The sequence below is a fragment of the Verticillium nonalfalfae genome, assembly GCF_003724135.2.
Source record: "Verticillium nonalfalfae strain VnAa140/NRRL 66861 chromosome Unknown scaffold_3, whole genome shotgun sequence".
Taxonomy (NCBI): Eukaryota; Fungi; Ascomycota; class Sordariomycetes; order Glomerellales; family Plectosphaerellaceae; genus Verticillium; species Verticillium nonalfalfae.
Window position 1 is genome coordinate 111,827 of NW_021167228.1, and position 17,812 is coordinate 129,638.

Below are 17,812 nucleotides of genomic sequence, written 5' to 3' on the forward strand. Positions count from 1 at the left end.
ATGGTCTTCCTGCCAGCGCAATGACTGCCCTTTTCTTCGGCCACCACCCACTTTCCCCCTCCCCTCCAAACGCTGCCTACTCCGAACCTTCGCATCTTTCTCTTTCCCAGCCCATCACCACCTACAACCACCGCCTAGGGGCTCGTTCTCCTCTTCGATATATTGAGACGTATACGATTCATCCAGGATCTTGCCGCGATTCTCTCTTCCTTTTCGCTCTTGCTCTTGCTCTCTCTTACCCCCCTCGCCACAGTCAGAAGATCAATCAGATGGCGTCAAGGCAACCACGAGGCGGCGCGCCTCAGTCAAGCGGCGTCGGCGCTTCCACTGCCAGCAGCCGCTCCAACGAGTACTTCGTTCCGAGGGACGGCATTGATCGAGAAGTCATCACCGCCGACATCTGCCGCTACCTCGGAAACGATGCACTCGTCCGACCTGGTCACTACGAGGTACGCTCTTCCACATGGCGAGTTAGCGACAACCGTCTTCGCCGTGCATCGCACGACACGGGTCGATCTGACGGTGTCGGACCTCGTGCTGACAAGCCTCCCTACAGAACCCCCAAACAGGCCAGGCCGTCCAAGGCTACTACATCACAGCCTACCGGAATCTGACGACAGTGAGTCGTCGCTCTTCCCCCGCCCATCTTGTTGTCGGCAGGGACATACGCTGACGGGGCACAGGCTATGATTGATGATTTGAAGGCCGACTCAGCTCGGTGGGAGGCAGAACGGCGGCAGCAGGCTTCCCGCAATGCCCCAAGCACAGCAGGTACCTTGGCCTCAAAGAGTGCGAAGGGCCAGCCTTCAAGACATTCTAACTCGCCCATCCTAGGGTACCGTGACTCGGCCACCCACAATGCCCGACAGCACTTTGGCCCCACTACCGAAACCGCTGGAGGATACTCAGATGGTCGTGACCCCTATGATGCTCCCAGATACCCAGGATCCCAAGCTCCAGGCTACTCAGGAAACTCGGGCTCCTACCCGTCACAGGGCGGCGGCTCTGCGCACGCCTCCGTGCAATCCAGCTATGGCTCAACTGGTGGCTACCAGTACCCTCCCCAGAATGCTACATACTCTCCGCAGCCGGACCCAAGGTATCCTGCTTCACAGACCGCCTCGTACGGACCACCGGACATCCCATACACCAACGTCAGTGTGAACTCGGTCAACTCAGCCATGCGCCAGCAGTACAATGATCCCTATGGTAGCTCTCAAGCGGGTCAGCGCATTCCCGCTGCCACTGCGCCTGGTCCCGGACAGGCTTATGGACAGCAGGCTGCCGCCGCTTATGGCGGTGCTCCAGGTTACTACCCTCAGCAGCAGGCTGCCGCGAGCTACGGCTCTTCTCAGGCACAGGCCCCAGACACGATATATGGTCGCGGTGCGTCTTCACCGAATCCCCTAACCTCTACCCGAAAACCGTCTGATTATGTAGCTTCCCCCGCAGGTGCACCCCAGGCCTTCAGCTCCGCCCAAGGACAACAGTATGCTTCCAATCCTACCCCGCGCGCCGCCGCTTCTTCGTCTTCCAGTACTCAAATGGCCAGCAGTGCAGCATCTCATTCTCGTCGCGAGAGGGAACCAACCGATAGGCACCGAGCCTCTCGCCGATGAGTTCGTACCGGAGCAGCCCAGACTTGTCGATTTTGGTCTCATGAGATTTCTTTCCCATGGGTCTGCCCGTTTTTGACTGTGAGATCCCGTATGACCTGGGATCCCGTTCCATTTCCACGGCGTCGGCTCCCATGATCATTTGTTTCTTTCCGGATAGAAGCCAGGATTTCAGTTGTAACGTCCGTTACCTTTGGAGAATTGCTGCAAGTTTGCACCATCCGCTTCTGAGGGTTTGGTCCTCATGCCCTTCGGGTTATCTTCCTTCTCACCTTTCCCGGACAACCCAGTAATTGGACGGAGCCTTTCTCGTTTACTTTTCACTCATGCCTGGATATTTTCGCCAAGAATGGACTCAACCTGGCATACTCATGGACCTTTTGACGACTTGCATATATGGATGGGGACTACGACTTGGTATTTGCGTGCTTCGGCTGGATGAATGCCAACCGGCAAGCTGGAGTACTTTCCGCACACTTTTTCCTTACCGCACGAACGACTTGGAGCCCGGAAAAGGAAAGAAGCTTACGACACTCTCAAATGAACCGGGGTGGTACATTTTATGTTTTATCGGAGCGCCTCGCTGTCCGAAAATCCTACCCAAAACAGGACCCGTGATGTCGGTTGCCTCATGATTCTCGCCTGGGTTTCATTGACGTTCGTTCTATTTCACTGGGCTTACCGGAGTACCTGGACAATTCTGTGTTTTTGATTTGTTTCATAGAACGGTGAGGCCGACATCCGGACAGCGAGGTGAGTTCCCTGGAGCTTGTATATACTTGTGAACCTTACAAAGGACTCGTTTCATCAAACCATACAACGCCTCTCTTTCTGGATCTGCCGTGTGGACTGCGATTTTCCCCTGTTCTTTGACCATCATCGCTCCTAACTCGACAGACGTGCCGCCCATTTCTTGCTCAATCAACAGTACAGATCGCAATTTCCCTGGAAGTCGTTTGGTTCAGCATACTCCCCGGATATATGGGGCCTATCTCCCCCCGCTCAGCCTCATTCGCCCGGCTCGTCAACTCCAAATGCCTGGCCCCGTCACCAGCAACGCAAGAAATGAGCAAATAGGCTTGGGCGGCATGCCTACCTTACAGCAGTAGCCATTGCAAAGGCAGTATCACTTGCCGTGTAACTTTGTTTCACTGAATGCGCTGCGCAAGCCAGAGCGCGCATTTCAACTCGAGTTTACTGGATATAGGTAAGATTGCGGGTTTGGAGGTTTGCCTACGCATTCGTCTTGGACTGTTCTCTGGTCTCTATTGAACACTCGTCTTACGGTGTGGGTCGTCTCAAGCCTGGCCGAACATGCTGAACACGACGCACAACCCCCCGAGCCTGGTTCAAGACGGGACTGAGCTGTCCCTCCCACAAGTCGAAGCGAGTCTGGACCGCAACGCAGCCCGGGACGGCCACACTGTGAATTGAGCAATCAATCTCGTCGGGATGATTCTGTACCACGGATGGGACGCCTATCAATGATTCATGCCTTGCCTCGGCTCTTCGAACCAGCACTACGCAACCGCACTCGTCAAAACCAGATCGATGAATCTTCGAATGACACGGAACAGTGAAGTAAGCCGCATTCTACCTTCGCATGGATCTCTGGACTGGAAGTCGTTGCCTAGGAACGCACACTGTCCCCTGTTGGAGGGTGCTGGCATTCAGTATCGGAGCATGATGCTCCAGATGTCACGCCGAGCATCATTGACACTACCCAGGAGAAGGAGGATGTGTGAAGATAGCGGGCTTGATTTGATAGGAACTGGAGCATCATTTATCGATCCATACGATCTGCAAGCACTGTGCATGTAAACTATAACCAAATTTGGAGCCCATTCGAGCCACTGAGCATGGCATGACTCCTGAGGACCTACGGCTACTTCACAATGTGGAGTACAAATGATGCACGTTAGTATCAGCTATGCGAAGTGACACGGTATCTCATGGGCTGACCACCCTTGATTGATGCACAGGCAAGATTTAAGAGCAGGAGATGAGTACCAACTGGTACCCGAGGACTTTTGATGTGTTAAGTACATCAGGTCTGGGGAATGGCAAGGACAACTGGCGAATTGGCCATTTCGAACTCACCATGGTGAGGGATAGATGTAACACCCACGTGGCAACACGCTTGATCACAGCTGTTTTGGCTTTGTCGTCCTCTTGCATTCTACGCTCACACAAATATGGCTTCCATCATGTGCATACAGAAAGTGGAGGGCAGCAGGCAGAATGAGGGCAAGAGGGCGGAACACCCTTGTCGTGAGAGATGGGGCGTACCAGTGTCATGCCCCGCTGCCCTGGCGGTGAAAAGATTGTGTGGCCCAAGGGCGCCAGCGAAGAATCCAGTCTGGGCGGGGGTGGAGAGTCACAGGAAAGGCAGGCGGTCAGGGTAGAGGCAAGGTACCTAGGTAGGCAAAAAGGGGATCATTGCCGGGCCGCCTGGGCGAGGTGGAGACTGGAATCGGCAGATGCGTGGAATGCTTCTCTGCCGCTGCTGTGCGTACCTAATGCAGTAGGCACATCGGAGCCGGCTATGAGATGTTAATAGTTGCGCATTCAGCTCGGTCGCCCTACCTCTGAGTGACGATGACTCAGGCTCTCATCTGCAATACGGAGGAGAGGGAGCCTGATGGAATGGAGGGGTCAAGTGCCAGGCAGTGTGGGTAGCTAGATGTGCGTGTGTACCTCAGTCTCAAGATTGGGGGAGGGGAGCCGTCACCCCCCACTGCAGGTGTTGTCATGCCCTGTTTTCTGGGCAGCATAATGGCAAGGTCAGTTTGCTAGTGACGATTCAAGTCTGGACATGTCACGGTCTCTTTTGGTATGGTGACAGATGCCCATACGATTGATCCAGTCAAGGAACAGGGCGTTGAACACGGCATCTACATCCTGTTGAACCTTTGGCAGATGAAAGCCAGGGACCTTGGGTAGCAACAAGCAGGGACATTTAGGGGGCAACCTTTACTGGGGAAGGTTGCGAGCGCAGCTGAAGCACACCGCCCACGCCATATCGGACTACTTAGATCCGTCCACCTTGGTCAACCACCAAATTTCATGGCCCCTCGCTTTCAGCCCGAGTAGACGGGCACGAGTCGCCAAATCCATCGGCGGCTGGTTCAACTGGGGATAGGTATTTGCACTAATAGAGCAGACGCTTTTGGTCAGCGCTAAATGGTCAAGAGAGACCCCAAAGCGAAGCTGAATTCACAACACGTTTGGCCAGTGTACCTGTGACGTACCCTGTCAATGTTTGACGTGAGGTACCGGCGTATTCTCATTGCTCGTCTACCAATTGTGCCGGGGCTGGTCCCTGTTGTGCTACCATCGGTGTTGAGACGAAGTGATAAACATGTGCTTTTGTTAAATGGAAGGGGGAATTGATGAAAAAGTATCCCAGACAGCACTGGTGCGGTTTGCAGTATCGGTCGAGGACAAGCCTGAATACCTACAGACAGCAAGACGCTGGAAGGTGTAGGTACCTGAACATCTGTTCCCCTTCGCCATCACGCGCTCAATCCGCTACAGAGCCCAATAACAGTGGGCGTGCCCGGCTGCTGACGCGGATCCCTACAGGTGTCTTTCCTTCTGAAGCCCTCCATAAGCCTGCCGCCTATTAGGTGTTCTCCACCCCCCTCTTTGTAGTTTAGATTCCCTGTCGTCCTTGCCTGCCTCGTTTGCCCTGTCTGGGGAGGTCAAGGTACATGACGAACAGCGTTCTGATGCAGCACCGCACAAGTACCCCCATCGCCCTCAACCCTGGGATCCCTGGATTCTCTGAATGCCCCGCCATTTACTCGACGCACCGCACCCCGTGCTTGCTCGCCGCCCAAAATTTTGTGACTATCGCCGCACGACCATCTCGCACCCGACCATAATCCATCCTCTTCTGGAGACCCCCCCCCCTCCCCTCCTTCACCCCTCCAACATCGCTCCTTTCAGAAAGACCCGTCCAGAAACCCGCCCACGATGGACACAACGGCGATCCGCGGCCTCCTCCTGGCCAGCTTGGATCCCGATGCCGACACCAGACGGAGGGCTGAGTTGCAGCTGAAGCAGGTATGCGCCTGCCCTGACCGACATCAACAAAATCCCCCCTTTGCCCCTCCTCCCCTCGGGACCCGCGACGCGATGAGTGACAACGGCCCTTGTCGCGCTCACAAGACCATGCATTATGGCCTTTCATCATGTTGCAGCTCGCTGACGCTTTTCGTCCTTCGTGTAGATTGAGGAGCAGCCCGGTTTTATGGACGTGGCCCTCGATATCCTTCAGGCAGAGCAAGACAACAGTGTGCGACTATCGAGTAGGTTCTCCTCTGACATCATGCCCCTCCGTCCTTGACGATTCGAAATCTTTGTTTCTCGGACTGCTTTACCCCTCGGTGTTGTGCTTTCTGACATTGTCTGTTACTTCCAGCTGTCATCTACGTCAAGAACCGGGTCAACCGATCATGGGCGAAAACCGACCAGTACGCCAGCGAGGCCTTGATACCCGAAGATGAAAAGGCGCGCTTCCGCGATCGGCTACTTCCCATCATGGCCGCCTCCCAGGGAGGTGTGCGCCAGCAGCTTATTCCTGTGCTGCAGAGGATCCTGCACTTCGACTTTCCCGACAAGTGGCCCAATTTCATGGACTACACCACGGAACTTCTCAACACGAATAACGCCCCCTCTGTCCTTGCTGGCCTCCAGTGCCTGCTCGCCATCTGCCGCGCCTGGCGTTTCCGATCTTCCGACAATGAAAGCCGTGTTCATTTTGATAAGATCATTGAGCTCAGCTTCCCCCGCCTCCTGACCATTTGCAATGAGCTCGTCACACAGGAGAGCGATGAGGCTGGCGAGATGCTGCACCTTGCCCTCAAGGCGTACAAGCACGCAACCTGGGTAGGCAGCCCTTACCGTTTCTCCCTTCTTTATCTCCGCCGTGGTCTCTCTCTCGTGCACCAGGCTAACCATGGCTGCAGCTCGAGCTGTCTGCCTTCCTGCGCCAGCAGCAGAACAACATCGCGTGGTGCACCGTCTTCCTGAATACCGTCTCCAAGGCCATTCCCGCCAGCGCTATGGTAGAGGATTCCTTTGATCGCGAGAAGCATCACTGGTGGAAGGCCAAGAAGTGGGCATACTTCAACCTCAACCGTCTCTTTATCCGGTAAGCAAGCCGCCCCCTCCAGCGCACTTGGTCATCACAGGGCCAACTAACCCTTGCAGACACGGCAACACACAGTCAGTCGCGGGTTCCAAGGACGACGGCCAGATGCAGTTCGCGAAGGAGTTCTCTACAACGATCGCTCCGGAGATCTTAAAGCATTACCTCGCGGAGATTGAGAAATGGGTGGCCAAGACAGCCTGGCTGAGCCGACCATGCCTGACCTATACCCTCGTTTTCCTTGACGAATCCGTCCGTCCCAAGGAGATGTGGGATCACCTCAAGCCGCATTTGCAGAACCTTGTTACCCACTTCGTATTCCCTGTGCTTTGCCTGTCCGAGGAGGATGTCGAGAAGTTCCAGGAGGAGCCCGACGAATATCTCCACAGAAAGCTCAACTTCTACGAGGAGGCTTCTGCGCCCGATGTCGCCGCCACGAACTTCCTGATTGGCCTCACCAAAAACCGCAGGAAGCAGACATTCGAGATTCTCAAGTTTGTCAACGCCGTCGTGAACGAGTACGAGCAGGCGCCCGACGACAAGAAGAACCACATCGCCAAGGAAGGTGCTCTGCGGATGATTGGGACCCTGGCGCCTGTCATCCTGGGCAAGAAGAGCCCCATCGCCGACCAAGTTGAGTATTTCCTCGTGCGATACGTCTTCCCCGACTTCACCAGCTCCCAGGGCTACCTGCGCGCTCGCGCCTGCGATACCGTGGAGAAGTTTGAGCAGCTCAACTTCCAGGATCAGAACAACCTGCTCACCATTTACCGCCATATCCTTGACTGCATGGCCGACCCTGATCTGCCTGTTCGAGTAACGGCCGCGCTGGCCCTCCAGCCTCTCATTCGCCACGACATCATCCGAACCAGCATGCAGCAGAGTATCCCTACGATCATGCAGCAGCTTTTGAAGCTTGCCAATGAGGCCGATATCGATGCCCTTGCGAACGTCATGGAGGACTTTGTCGAGGTCTTCGCCACAGAGCTGACGCCTTTTGCTGTGGCTCTCAGCGAGCAGCTTAGGGACACGTACCTGAGGATAGTTCGTGAGGTCCTCGACAAGAACCGCAACGAGGGCGGCGATGACGATTTTGGCGACTATCTCGACGAGAAGTCCATCACCGCGCTGGGTGTGCTGCAGACTATTGGCACTCTCATCCTGACGCTGGAGAGTACCCCCGACGTTTTGCTTCACATTGAGGCCATCCTGATGCCCGTCATTCAGGTCACCCTCGAGAACAAGCTCTACGACCTTTACAACGAGATTTTCGAGATCATCGACAGCTGCACCTTTGCTGCCAAGTCCATCTCGCCGACCATGTGGCAGGCTTTTGAGCTCATCCATGCGACCTTCAAGGCTGGCGCTGAGCTTTATCTTGAGGACATGCTGCCTGCCCTCGACAACTTTGTCCAGTACGGTGCGCCGCACCTGATCCAGAAGCAGGAGTACGTGGAGGCGCTGTTTTCCATGATTTCGGACATGTTCTCCGACGCCAAGGTCGGCGGCGTGGACCGCATTTGCGCATGCAAGCTGGCGGAAGCCCTCATGCTGAACCTTCGTGGCCACATTGATAACTATGTGCTTCGCTTCATCGAGTTCGCCATGTCGGTCCTGACGGCTACAGATGTCAAGATCAAGGCGTACAAGATTCACCTCATGGAGCTGGTCATCAACGCTATTCACTACAACCCTATCCTGACTCTTCAGTTCCTCGAGGCCAAGGACTGGACCAACCGCTTCTTCAGCCTCTGGTTCGGCAGCATGCCCACCTTCTCCAGGGTTCACGACAAGAAGCTCTGCATTGTCGCCATCTCTGCCCTTCTCAGCCTCCCCCCTGACCAGGTTCCACAAAGCGTGTCCGTCGGATGGCCCAGGCTGCTGCAGGGAATCACGGAGCTGTTCAAGACCCTGCCCTCCGCTATGAAGAGTGAGTTGACTTGACACACTTGCGGAACCTCCTGACTGACGATGAAGCAGACCGCGAGGAGGCGCTCAGGGATGACTACCACCTCGAGGGCAACTACGAGTACGGTGACGACGACGATTGGGGCGACGATGAGGCCAACTGGAACGCCGAGGAAGGCCCCGAGGCCGAAGAGACTGGCGAGGCCCGCGATGAGAGCACGGCATATCTTGAGTTCCTCAACGATGAGGTGAGCCCGAAGCAGGCTACTGCGCTTTCACACTTTGGACAAGACTGACGGGTCGCACAGGCACAAAAGTTCAGCCGCGGCCTCGAGGAAGCTGAGAGCGAGGATGACCTTGGCGAAGACAGCGTGCTGCTAGAGTCTCCCCTCGACAAGCTCGACCCGTATCAGTTGTTCAGCGGCACCCTGATGAGTATGCTCCCCTTCCACCGTGCCTACCAACCCCCAAAGAGGCCGGCTATGATACTGACATTTTGGTAGAACTTGAGTCTGAACAGCCCCAGTTCTACGCATCGCTTGCGTCTCACCTATCTGCGGAAGACCAGGCGGCCCTCCAGGGCATCATGGCGAAGGCCAGCGAAAACGCCCAAGCGCAGCTCATCGCGCAACAGCAGGTCGCTGCGACGGCTAACGGAAGCGTGGCTTAGTAATGTAGCATGCAACATGAAGCCTGGGTCTTGCACAGACACCGTGCTGGATGGCATTGCGTTCCTCGCATAACCCGCCGCGGCGTTGGTGGCTCATGGCAAGGAGAGCACGGCGTTTTTGGTTCAGACGGCGATTGTGAGCTCCTCTCATACACGCCTTCCGATGGCCCTCGACGTCTGGTCCTACAGTCGTGCAAGGGCAAAGGGGGGAAAAGCGGCATGCCTAGTGCGCTGCAGGCGTCGTGGACGAGTTTCGGTGGTACAGTCCCCGGGGGCAAAAACACAAGCCGCAGAGAGCGGGTTGTGAGTCCATACGAAAGGGTAAGCAACGGACAGCCTTTGCTCACGCGAAATGATCTGTTGGATTGGGTTATCGCCCGTTGTGGCAAGTGTGAGGACTGATCGCACGTCGTCGAGGTTCGAGGATGGCTGAGTAGTAGGAAAGACGTGCAAGGAAGCAAGATAGACAGGCATCTGGGTCGCTCTGCGTACAGATGTCACCGTGGTGGCCGGAAGACGTGGCAACCGGCCCCTGGTTTGGAAGTGTCGTGCCGATGGAGGAGTTGAGTTGATCGAGTAGTTATTCCCCGCCCCCTTACCCCCCCCCCTCCCCTCCCCCAGCCCAGCCCAGCCCAGCACCATTGCACGAATCAAAGTAAAAAACAAAGAAAGTTCACACATCATTCCGTTCTTCGTTGTGCTATAAGCTCGCAGGTCGCAGTGATGGACCAGGCATAGATAAGATGATGACCAACGAAAACCAGAGTGATGGGATGGGCGTCTTGCGATACGTCTTCGCTCGAGTCAGGACAGGAGGAGGGGGCTCCAGCTGCACCCAGTTGGGCTCGACCGAATGCCACTACACAACATTGGGGCGGTCACCGGCGGGGTCCGAAGGTGAGACCAAGCAGCGGTGGACCACAGCCACGGTCACATGGCTCTAGACCGAAGTAACGACCAGTCATTCCCAACTTATCTTTCTCACCATAAGGGACTCACGAGAAATCAATACCACTGGGCTCTCTTTTTTGCTGAACGATTGACTCTGGGGTCTGGCACACAGTAGAGCCTTCTACCCATTCTTACTCGTCCTCTTTACCGGCTCGCGAGGCCACCTTCGCCCCTGCCCTCCTCATAACCAACACAACAACATGACGACCAGATACAGGGTTGAATGTGAGTGCAGCCACAGCGTGCTCGAGGCCCGATAGTCCTCCCTTCAAAGCAGCGCGTCCACGAAACTGACGTGACATCAAGATGCCCTCAAGACGCACAGGAGAGACCAGTTCATAGGTACGAATCCTTGTGCCACCTTGAATTTGCCCCGCCTAGGCGGCCAGGTCATCCCATCCAGCTGTGTTCTTTTGCCTACACCAGCAACAGGGCTCCGAACCGTCCCATGACTGACGCACACATCTTTCAGAATGGATCAAGGGTCTTCTGGCTGTTCCCTTTGTTCTCTACTCCCAGCCGACGGGAGTGCTTGATGCGAACGGCACGAGTCTCGCGCGGACGGCCGAGGAGGCTCACCGTCGGTATGCCGAGATCATGCGTGACGTCGAGCTCATGATCGACGACCACAGTGAGTGAAACGTGACACATCCACGATGTGCACAGGTTGCTAACATGATGGCCCTCCAAGTCACTCTACAGCCAAACAAGGTTCCTTCCAAGCTGACCATGCTCGTCCCTGGGGTCGGCCCATTCTTCACACGCCTGCCCCTTGAGGCGGCCTTCAATCACCAGGATCGCAAGCGATACATATCATCTCGGCGCTATGTGTCCCCATCCTTCAATGACGTCCGTCTTGTCCTCAACACGGCCCAGACAATGGCCGTCACCTCGGGTTCTCTTCAGCTCGCCACCTTTGATGGAGACGTTACCCTCTACGACGATGGTCAGTGCCTGGAGCCGTCGAGCCCCCTCGTGCCTCGCCTCCTTGATCTCCTCCGCCGTGATGTCAAGATTGGCATCGTCACGGCTGCCGGCTACACCACGGCCGACCGTTACCACGAGCGGCTCTACGGTCTCCTCGACGCCGTGGCGGCCTCGACCACCCTGTCGGAGGAGCAGAAGCGCAACGTCGTCATCATGGGTGGCGAGGCGAACTACCTCTTCGAGCTGGACCCCACCGTCCCGCACCTGTTGGCGCCCGTGTCCCGCGACCGCTGGCTCACGCCCGAGATGGCGACCTGGTCCGACGCCGGCATCGCCGCTCTCCTCGACGTCGCCGAAGCCGCCCTGCGCGACTGCGTCCGCTCCATGAACCTGCCCGCCACCATCCTCCGCAAGGACCGCGCCGTCGGCATCATCCCGACCGACCCGGCTGTCCGCATCCCTCGCGAGTCCCTCGAGGAGACGGTCCTCGTCGTGCAGAAGATTCTCGAGCTCTCCGCCCTCGGGTACGCCGCCGAAGGCGCCGACCGCAGCGCACCCCACCCGCCCGTCGGCGCCCGCATCCCCTTTTGCGCCTTCAACGGCGGCCGCGACGTCTTTGTCGACATTGGCGACAAGTCCTGGGGCGTCACCGTTTGCCAGAACTGGTTCGCGTCCCGCGGCGGAGCCGCGGCCGGCGAGCCCATTCGCGGCGAGAACACGCTGCACGTCGGCGACCAATTCCTCAGCGCTGGCAGCAACGACTTCAAGGCCCGCAGTGTCGGCACCACGGCCTGGATCGCGAGCCCGGCGGAGACGGTCGAGCTTCTGGATGAGCTTGCCGGCATGATGGACGGCAAGGCGTGACGTGGTGGTTCGAACCGTCCTCTGCCGTTGTGCCTAGTCTTGCGGCCTCGTCCGCCGCGCGTGTGCGCGTAGGAGGCTGCGCATGGGACGGATGCCGGCGGGGCCCAAGGCTGTGTGGTCTTCTCGACGATGCCGCCCACGGCATGGCGGGGCTGAACGCCTGAGAATGGTGTTGCGCCGCCATGCCCGCGTCTTCCTTCCTGTTCGGCCGGCGTAGCGAACGGCGCGTGACAAAAGAGAAATCGGGTTCCCCCGGGAGGGCAATTTGTCTTGCGCAGACAAGGTCAACGAGGCTGCTGAAACGGGAAAGACTTTTGGTGTCAAAAGCATCAACTGCTTTTTGCGCCTGGTCGGGAGGCCCTGGGAATGTGCCTCGCGAAGAGTAGCCTCGAGTTTGCCCACAATAGAGCTAGTGCCTGCTGTCCATCTAGTACCTACTGCTCGTCTAGTACCCGATTTCAAGACCGCAACCTCGATGAACCTCGACTCGACCCGCGCACGCTGTGATTTGTGCTGTTGCAAAGATGATACATGGCCAAGCACTGTCATCTCCTCACTGGCAGACGAACTTGCTGTGGCTGTTGTGTCAGGGTTTGAGTTTGCCTTGACCGTGATTCTCGGGATCGGAGAAAGACTTGACGCGTGGTCTGCTGCGACGCTCAGACAGGGCTGTCACTCGATGTCAAAAGGAGCCGACCATTGACCAAAGACAAGCCACAAGGAGACGCGGTGCCGACCAAGAGATGTATTTCATACGAGTCTTCTTTGTACGAGTGTTGTATTCCTTTGCCATGTCTCGGTGGCAGCCCCTCGCCGTCTACCTCATCTACCGCTCTACCAGATGATCTATCTATCCCGCCGGCTCCTCCATAGGCAGCCGGCCACCCCTGGCCAAGGTGGGCATGTTTTTTCTGTTCCGGCCAAAACCAGCTTTGTTCTGTCTGGCATAAGAAATGAAGTGAAGGGGGGTATTGTGTTGTGCCGAAAATTTGAAAAGCAAAGCCCATACCGCCAGCCCAACCGCGTGCCGACAACCCTTTACCCATGCATGAAAACCACAAAAAAATAGTGTGTCGAGAACCCTGCCACCGACTCGATGACGACCAGACAGGAAGCTCTCTGCGTCATCTTAATTCCGTCGCCGCCAAAACAGTTCGCCTGCTGATATGTGAAAAGCCCAAGGTGAAGTGACAAAAGAAAGTTGTTGTGCAACTGCGGAAGCTGCAGATGTGTGTGTGTTTGTGTGTGCGTAAAAGAGAGAGGAAGGGAATAGCGAAAGAGACAAGCGAAGAAAATCGAAACGCAAAAGGGGTTGCGCGTCAAGATAAATCTGTTTGCAACCCAGTCATCGACGAACAACTCTCCCCTTAAAACGCAGTGCCCAGCGGCGCACCAAAATTTGTTGTCTTCTTGAGTTTCAAGGGAACGTCGACTTCCACGTCCTTGTCTTTCGGCGACTCGGACTCGCTGTCATGGTCAGTGACCGCGCTGGCATCGCCGGCTCCCTTGTTTTCGAGCCCAGCCTGGGCCTTCTCCTTCGGCTCCTCTGCTATTTCGTCCAAATCGTCCTGCAGACAGACTGGTGTTGAGTCTTGCCCTCGGCTGACATCCTCCAGCTTTTCTGACAGTCGCCTCAAGAAAATCTCATCATGCGCCGGAATGTTGCGGATCATAAGAGGGCCCTTCAATTTAATGTCTTCGATCGGCGCTTCCAGAATGGGTTCAGGGTGCTCCTCCGCCGAAGCTTCAAGCTCGAAAGCCACCGAGTCTTCAATTCTGCGAGTCCGTTGACGTAGCGCCCCAATGTCAAGAGACAACGCTGGCGCCGGATTAGTCTGCCCGAAAGTGGGCGTAGGGCTGGTACTTTCGCCTGCAACGGTGGCAGTTTCAGTTGCTGCGGCTGTAGGCAAATGCGATAAAGAGTGGTTCGGAGTGTGGCCAGCATGCATGACGAGTCGGTCCGTGACTGGAGCAGACAGAACCTGCAAAGTGTGGTCCTTGGACGAGGCCCGCCTGCCTAGCGGAAGACCTGACTCGCCAGGTGGTGAGGCATTACGTGAAGACGTTTTGGAGTCATCGGTCCCCGAGTCGGTGAACGTTTCCTTCTGAACAGCGGGTGCTCTGACGGAGATTCCTTCGAGTTCAGGGTGAATCGTCTGAATGTCGACGACTGGCACATCTTCGCTTGTAGGAGAAGCGAGGAAATCGACGGTAGGTGACTTCATCGGTTGCATGTTGGGGTCGAGAGGGACAAAGGTCGTGACCGTGGGTTGCTTGGAGGGTGAGATACGTGAACCGCCGGGGCCGAAGAGGTATGGTTGTGATGAGGGATAGAGAGGGTTGAAGTTCGAGAGAGCCGTGCCGGCGAGTTCAATGCCACGAGAGTGGCGTCCATCGGTTGCCGAGGCACTGGCGCTTGAGAGCGAGAGAGGGAAGTCGGTGGAACCGTCCCCACCGGGGCGGACGCCGGGGATGGCCACGCTGACAGCGGCGACCTTTCCGGCGCGTTCGAGTTCTAGCCGCTGCACCATGCCCTGAAGTTGCACAGTGTTACTTTCGAGACCTGCGACACGTTCTTGGAGCTGTTGGATCTCTTGGAGCATGGCACTCTTCTCTGCGTCCCACTCGGTTCGCTCTTCTTCCATGATGACGCGTTCCTCCTTGTACACCTCCTCTATGCGTTCGCGGTTGGCCTCCATGTATTTACGCTCAGCCTCCCAGGCCTCGCGAATGCGGCTGTTTTGCTGAGTCAGGCGGCGAATCGTCTGGGCGGCGGCAGAAGCCGATGAGGCATCGGCAGAGCTAGACCTCGGGAGCGGTTGTGATTGCGAATACGGGATGGACAGGGCATAGGCATTGCCGCTATGCATGGAGGCGGGATGGATGTTTGGTGAGGTCACGGCCGAAAGGGTCTTCCTGTCCAACCTCGCACGGCTGACGGGCGGCGACAAGCTGCTGTGACGGCGCTGAACAGACGCGTGTTCGAGGCCGGGGACGGACTGAACGGGTTGGGCCTGCGGCGAGAGGAAGCTCTGTAGGTTGGGTGTGTGACGGACGGCACCTGAGGAGAGAGGAGAGTAGCCGATGGAACTGGACGTGTTGGTAATCTTGGTGTCGAAATAGCCCGTCTGGCTTGTGACGCGCGAGAGAGGGAGGGAGAGTGGTGAGGCGACGGAATGCGACGACAGCGACTCGCGACTGCTACTGCTCAGGTCGGTCTGGTTCGCCGGCCGAATGGCAGGTAAAGTCAGGGCATCGCTTGTACGAGCGCCCGGGGGCAGGAAGGTGTCGGGTTGCAGCCTCGCCATGTTCGACCTGGAGGACCTGGGCAGTCGCATGGACGATGAGTGAGGAAGGGGGCCGATGCACGCCATTGGGAGCCGGGGACGATCTTTGACGACGTGTCGGGGCGAAGGTGACAGTGGGTTGGGGTACGCGGTCGGCCTAGTGACTCGTAGCGGATGGGTCGGTTGGGGAAAGTGTGGTGTTCGAACTGAGACGGCCGAACGGCGGCAAGTGCAAGTGGACGCGTGAACGACGGTCCGGACCTGCAATGATTGTGGTGTGGTTGTTGGCTGACAAGTGGCAGCGGAGGGAGCAAAGGGAGGTGTTTCTCAGAGGTATGACGCAACCTGTCTTGTCAATGGATGCGAAGCGGAATGTTGAGAAGTCGCGATAGCGGTCATCCTCGTCAACAAGGATGAGTAAGAAGGAGGTGCTGGCCGGCAAGTCGAGCTCGACGTGTTGAAACTGAGGCGGCAGATGGGTGTCGTGAGTCAATGAGCGTTTGACGTCGGGTAGAGTGTGCAGAAGAATGGAGGATGGAGGGAAAGTGGGAAGCCGAGTGAAATGGGGTCTGGAAGGTAAAGAGCCGAAGTTGTCGTGAGTCGAGCCGGGCATGGGGCCCGACCCAGTGAGGTGGAGAGAAGTGGCCAGGGTTGGGCAGGCACAAGGCACAGGGGCCCCGTCTCTCGTCCCTTCGTCGCTTCTTGTTTGGGTAGCTGGCGGGGGGTCTCACGGTTGCCCTTACCGCCTGAACTGGCCTCGCATGCCTGCCACGCACCACTGCTGCTGGCTCTGCTGGCGCTCGCTGGTCCCGCTACCGGCCTGCCTCGGCGGGCTCTGTCTCGCCTTCCCTCTGTCTTCTCTCCCCTCTTGCCTTGTGACACGCGACCTGCAGGCTTTGACACCGGTCTCCACCGCGTCACTAAATGCGCGATGGTCCGCCTGTTACTGGCTAAAGGCAAGGAGCGCTATCTCCATCTCACCGAGTATCCGGTGTCACTTGTCATGGCATGTTTGCGCTTTTGCCCAGCGCACCGAAAAAGGGGTGGCACACTCGACCATCAGCTCAGGATGGGAAAAGGCCATTCATTTGACAGCAACAAAAATGCAACGCACCACCCCCCAACATGGCACGCCGTGCCCAGACATACAGAACGGCGGAAGCACCAGCCCCCGTCCCGGTTGGACCCTGGATCTGCGCCGCGTCTGGTGTGAGCCCAAACGGGACTGGCTGGGTAGTGTGAGGGGAGGGGGATGAGTAGGCACCCGTGGCAGCCGACCAAGAATCGGGTGAATTGGAGATGGGGTTTATTCTTGGGGGCAGAGGGGGTAGAGAGGAGTCGCCAGTGGAGGGGAGGGGAGGGGAGGGGAGGGCGACGTGGATGAGAAAGCCCGGATCGTGCAAATTACGGCGAAGAGGCCCCGACTTTCTTGCAAAGCTTCCCCAAGCTGTAGCCGGAAGGGGTGCAGCTTTGTGAGCTTCTTCTTCGTCTTCGTCTTCGTCTTTGGAGCACCATACGTTCGTCATGAACCTAGCGACCCATGATGGACAACGTTTACAGTGCCTCCCAGATCCCGTCCCGCGATCCATGTTTCATCGGCACGCACAGGTCTGAAGCCCATCCAGCAGTCAGTACATTGAATGAATGGCCTGGCAAGCTGGATCGCTGTCTAGGACCTGCAGGGCACGGCAACCCAGACGCCACCTGACTACGGCCCGCCCTCCCCTGGATCCGTTCCCTGGGATCTTCGATACGCAGAGCCTACATGTGGTTCTTGCTTCTTGACTGATTTGCCTCAGCTCGTCCTCTTGGCACAGAAGAGAGGGATGAAACTCTCCTTTCATTCACACACCATCTTTCCCCTGACACTCACTCACTGCTTGGTATTGCCGTTGATCTCCAGACCCACCGTTTCGCCCGCCAGCAAACTATCAACCGCCGCGTGTGCGCGCAGCCCGCAGATCATTGATGGCAGCCCTCAGCTCGTCTTGCCCCGATAGAGTGGGGTGGCGGCTCCTGCGCTGGCACTGCAGCTCCTGCTCCTCATCTCATTTGCTCAACTTCGTTGTCCGTCTTCAGAAGCAACGAAGACCGCCTATCGCTGTCGCTGCCGTGAATGCTATGTCTGGCCGTGCACTTGCTACCATAGGGGTCTAGAAGTTGATGGACCGGGGCTCGACAGCACCGCATTTGGGAGACAGCTCTCTTGCAAACCAAACCTGACTGTTCACGCCGCCTCACCTATTGTGGAGGTCTCGGGAAGCACTCACTCCACCATCTAAAGAAGCCCCTAGTTGGCTCGCGGAGGAGGGCTTGATGCCGGTCAACCCTCAGGACGGTCATTTCAATCCACGAATAAAATAGGAACGACAAGAGTGCACAGATCCCGAGGCTCACAGCCGAGCTTGACGAATGACCATCGAGTACATATAGA

At 57.0% G+C, this 17,812-nt stretch overlaps 4 protein-coding genes across 4 annotated transcripts; 3 read left to right on the forward strand and 1 right to left on the reverse strand.

The window, feature by feature from the left end:
- Positions 1-269: 269 nt before the first annotated feature.
- D7B24_004980 (uncharacterized protein) lies at positions 270-1,619 on the forward strand (the record flags this gene model as incomplete). The annotated part of the gene is made up of 3 exons (XM_028639143.1): positions 270-449; positions 557-619; positions 684-1,619. The coding sequence occupies 3 exons, from the start codon at positions 270-272 to the stop codon at positions 1,617-1,619; spliced, it is 1,179 nt and encodes a 392-aa protein (XP_028499050.1).
- Positions 1,620-5,594: 3,975 nt separating this feature from the next.
- Positions 5,595-9,349, forward strand: D7B24_004981 (uncharacterized protein; the record flags this gene model as incomplete). The annotated part of the gene is made up of 8 exons (XM_028639144.1): positions 5,595-5,684; positions 5,851-5,929; positions 6,043-6,509; positions 6,590-6,774; positions 6,834-8,701; positions 8,752-8,927; positions 8,988-9,114; positions 9,183-9,349. The coding sequence occupies 8 exons, from the start codon at positions 5,595-5,597 to the stop codon at positions 9,347-9,349; spliced, it is 3,159 nt and encodes a 1,052-aa protein (XP_028499051.1).
- A 1,151-nt stretch (positions 9,350-10,500) lies between these two features.
- Positions 10,501-12,091, forward strand: ISN1 (IMP 5'-nucleotidase; the record flags this gene model as incomplete). The annotated part of the gene is made up of 4 exons (XM_028639145.1): positions 10,501-10,525; positions 10,607-10,642; positions 10,773-10,931; positions 10,992-12,091. 4 exons carry the CDS (start codon positions 10,501-10,503, stop codon positions 12,089-12,091), a joined length of 1,320 nt encoding a protein of 439 aa, XP_028499052.1.
- Positions 12,092-13,458: 1,367 nt separating this feature from the next.
- D7B24_004983 (uncharacterized protein) lies at positions 13,459-15,429 on the reverse strand (the record flags this gene model as incomplete). The annotated part of the gene is made up of 1 exon (XM_028639146.1): positions 13,459-15,429. One exon carries the CDS (start codon positions 15,427-15,429, stop codon positions 13,459-13,461), a length of 1,971 nt encoding a protein of 656 aa, XP_028499053.1.
- Positions 15,430-17,812: the final 2,383 nt, after the last annotated feature.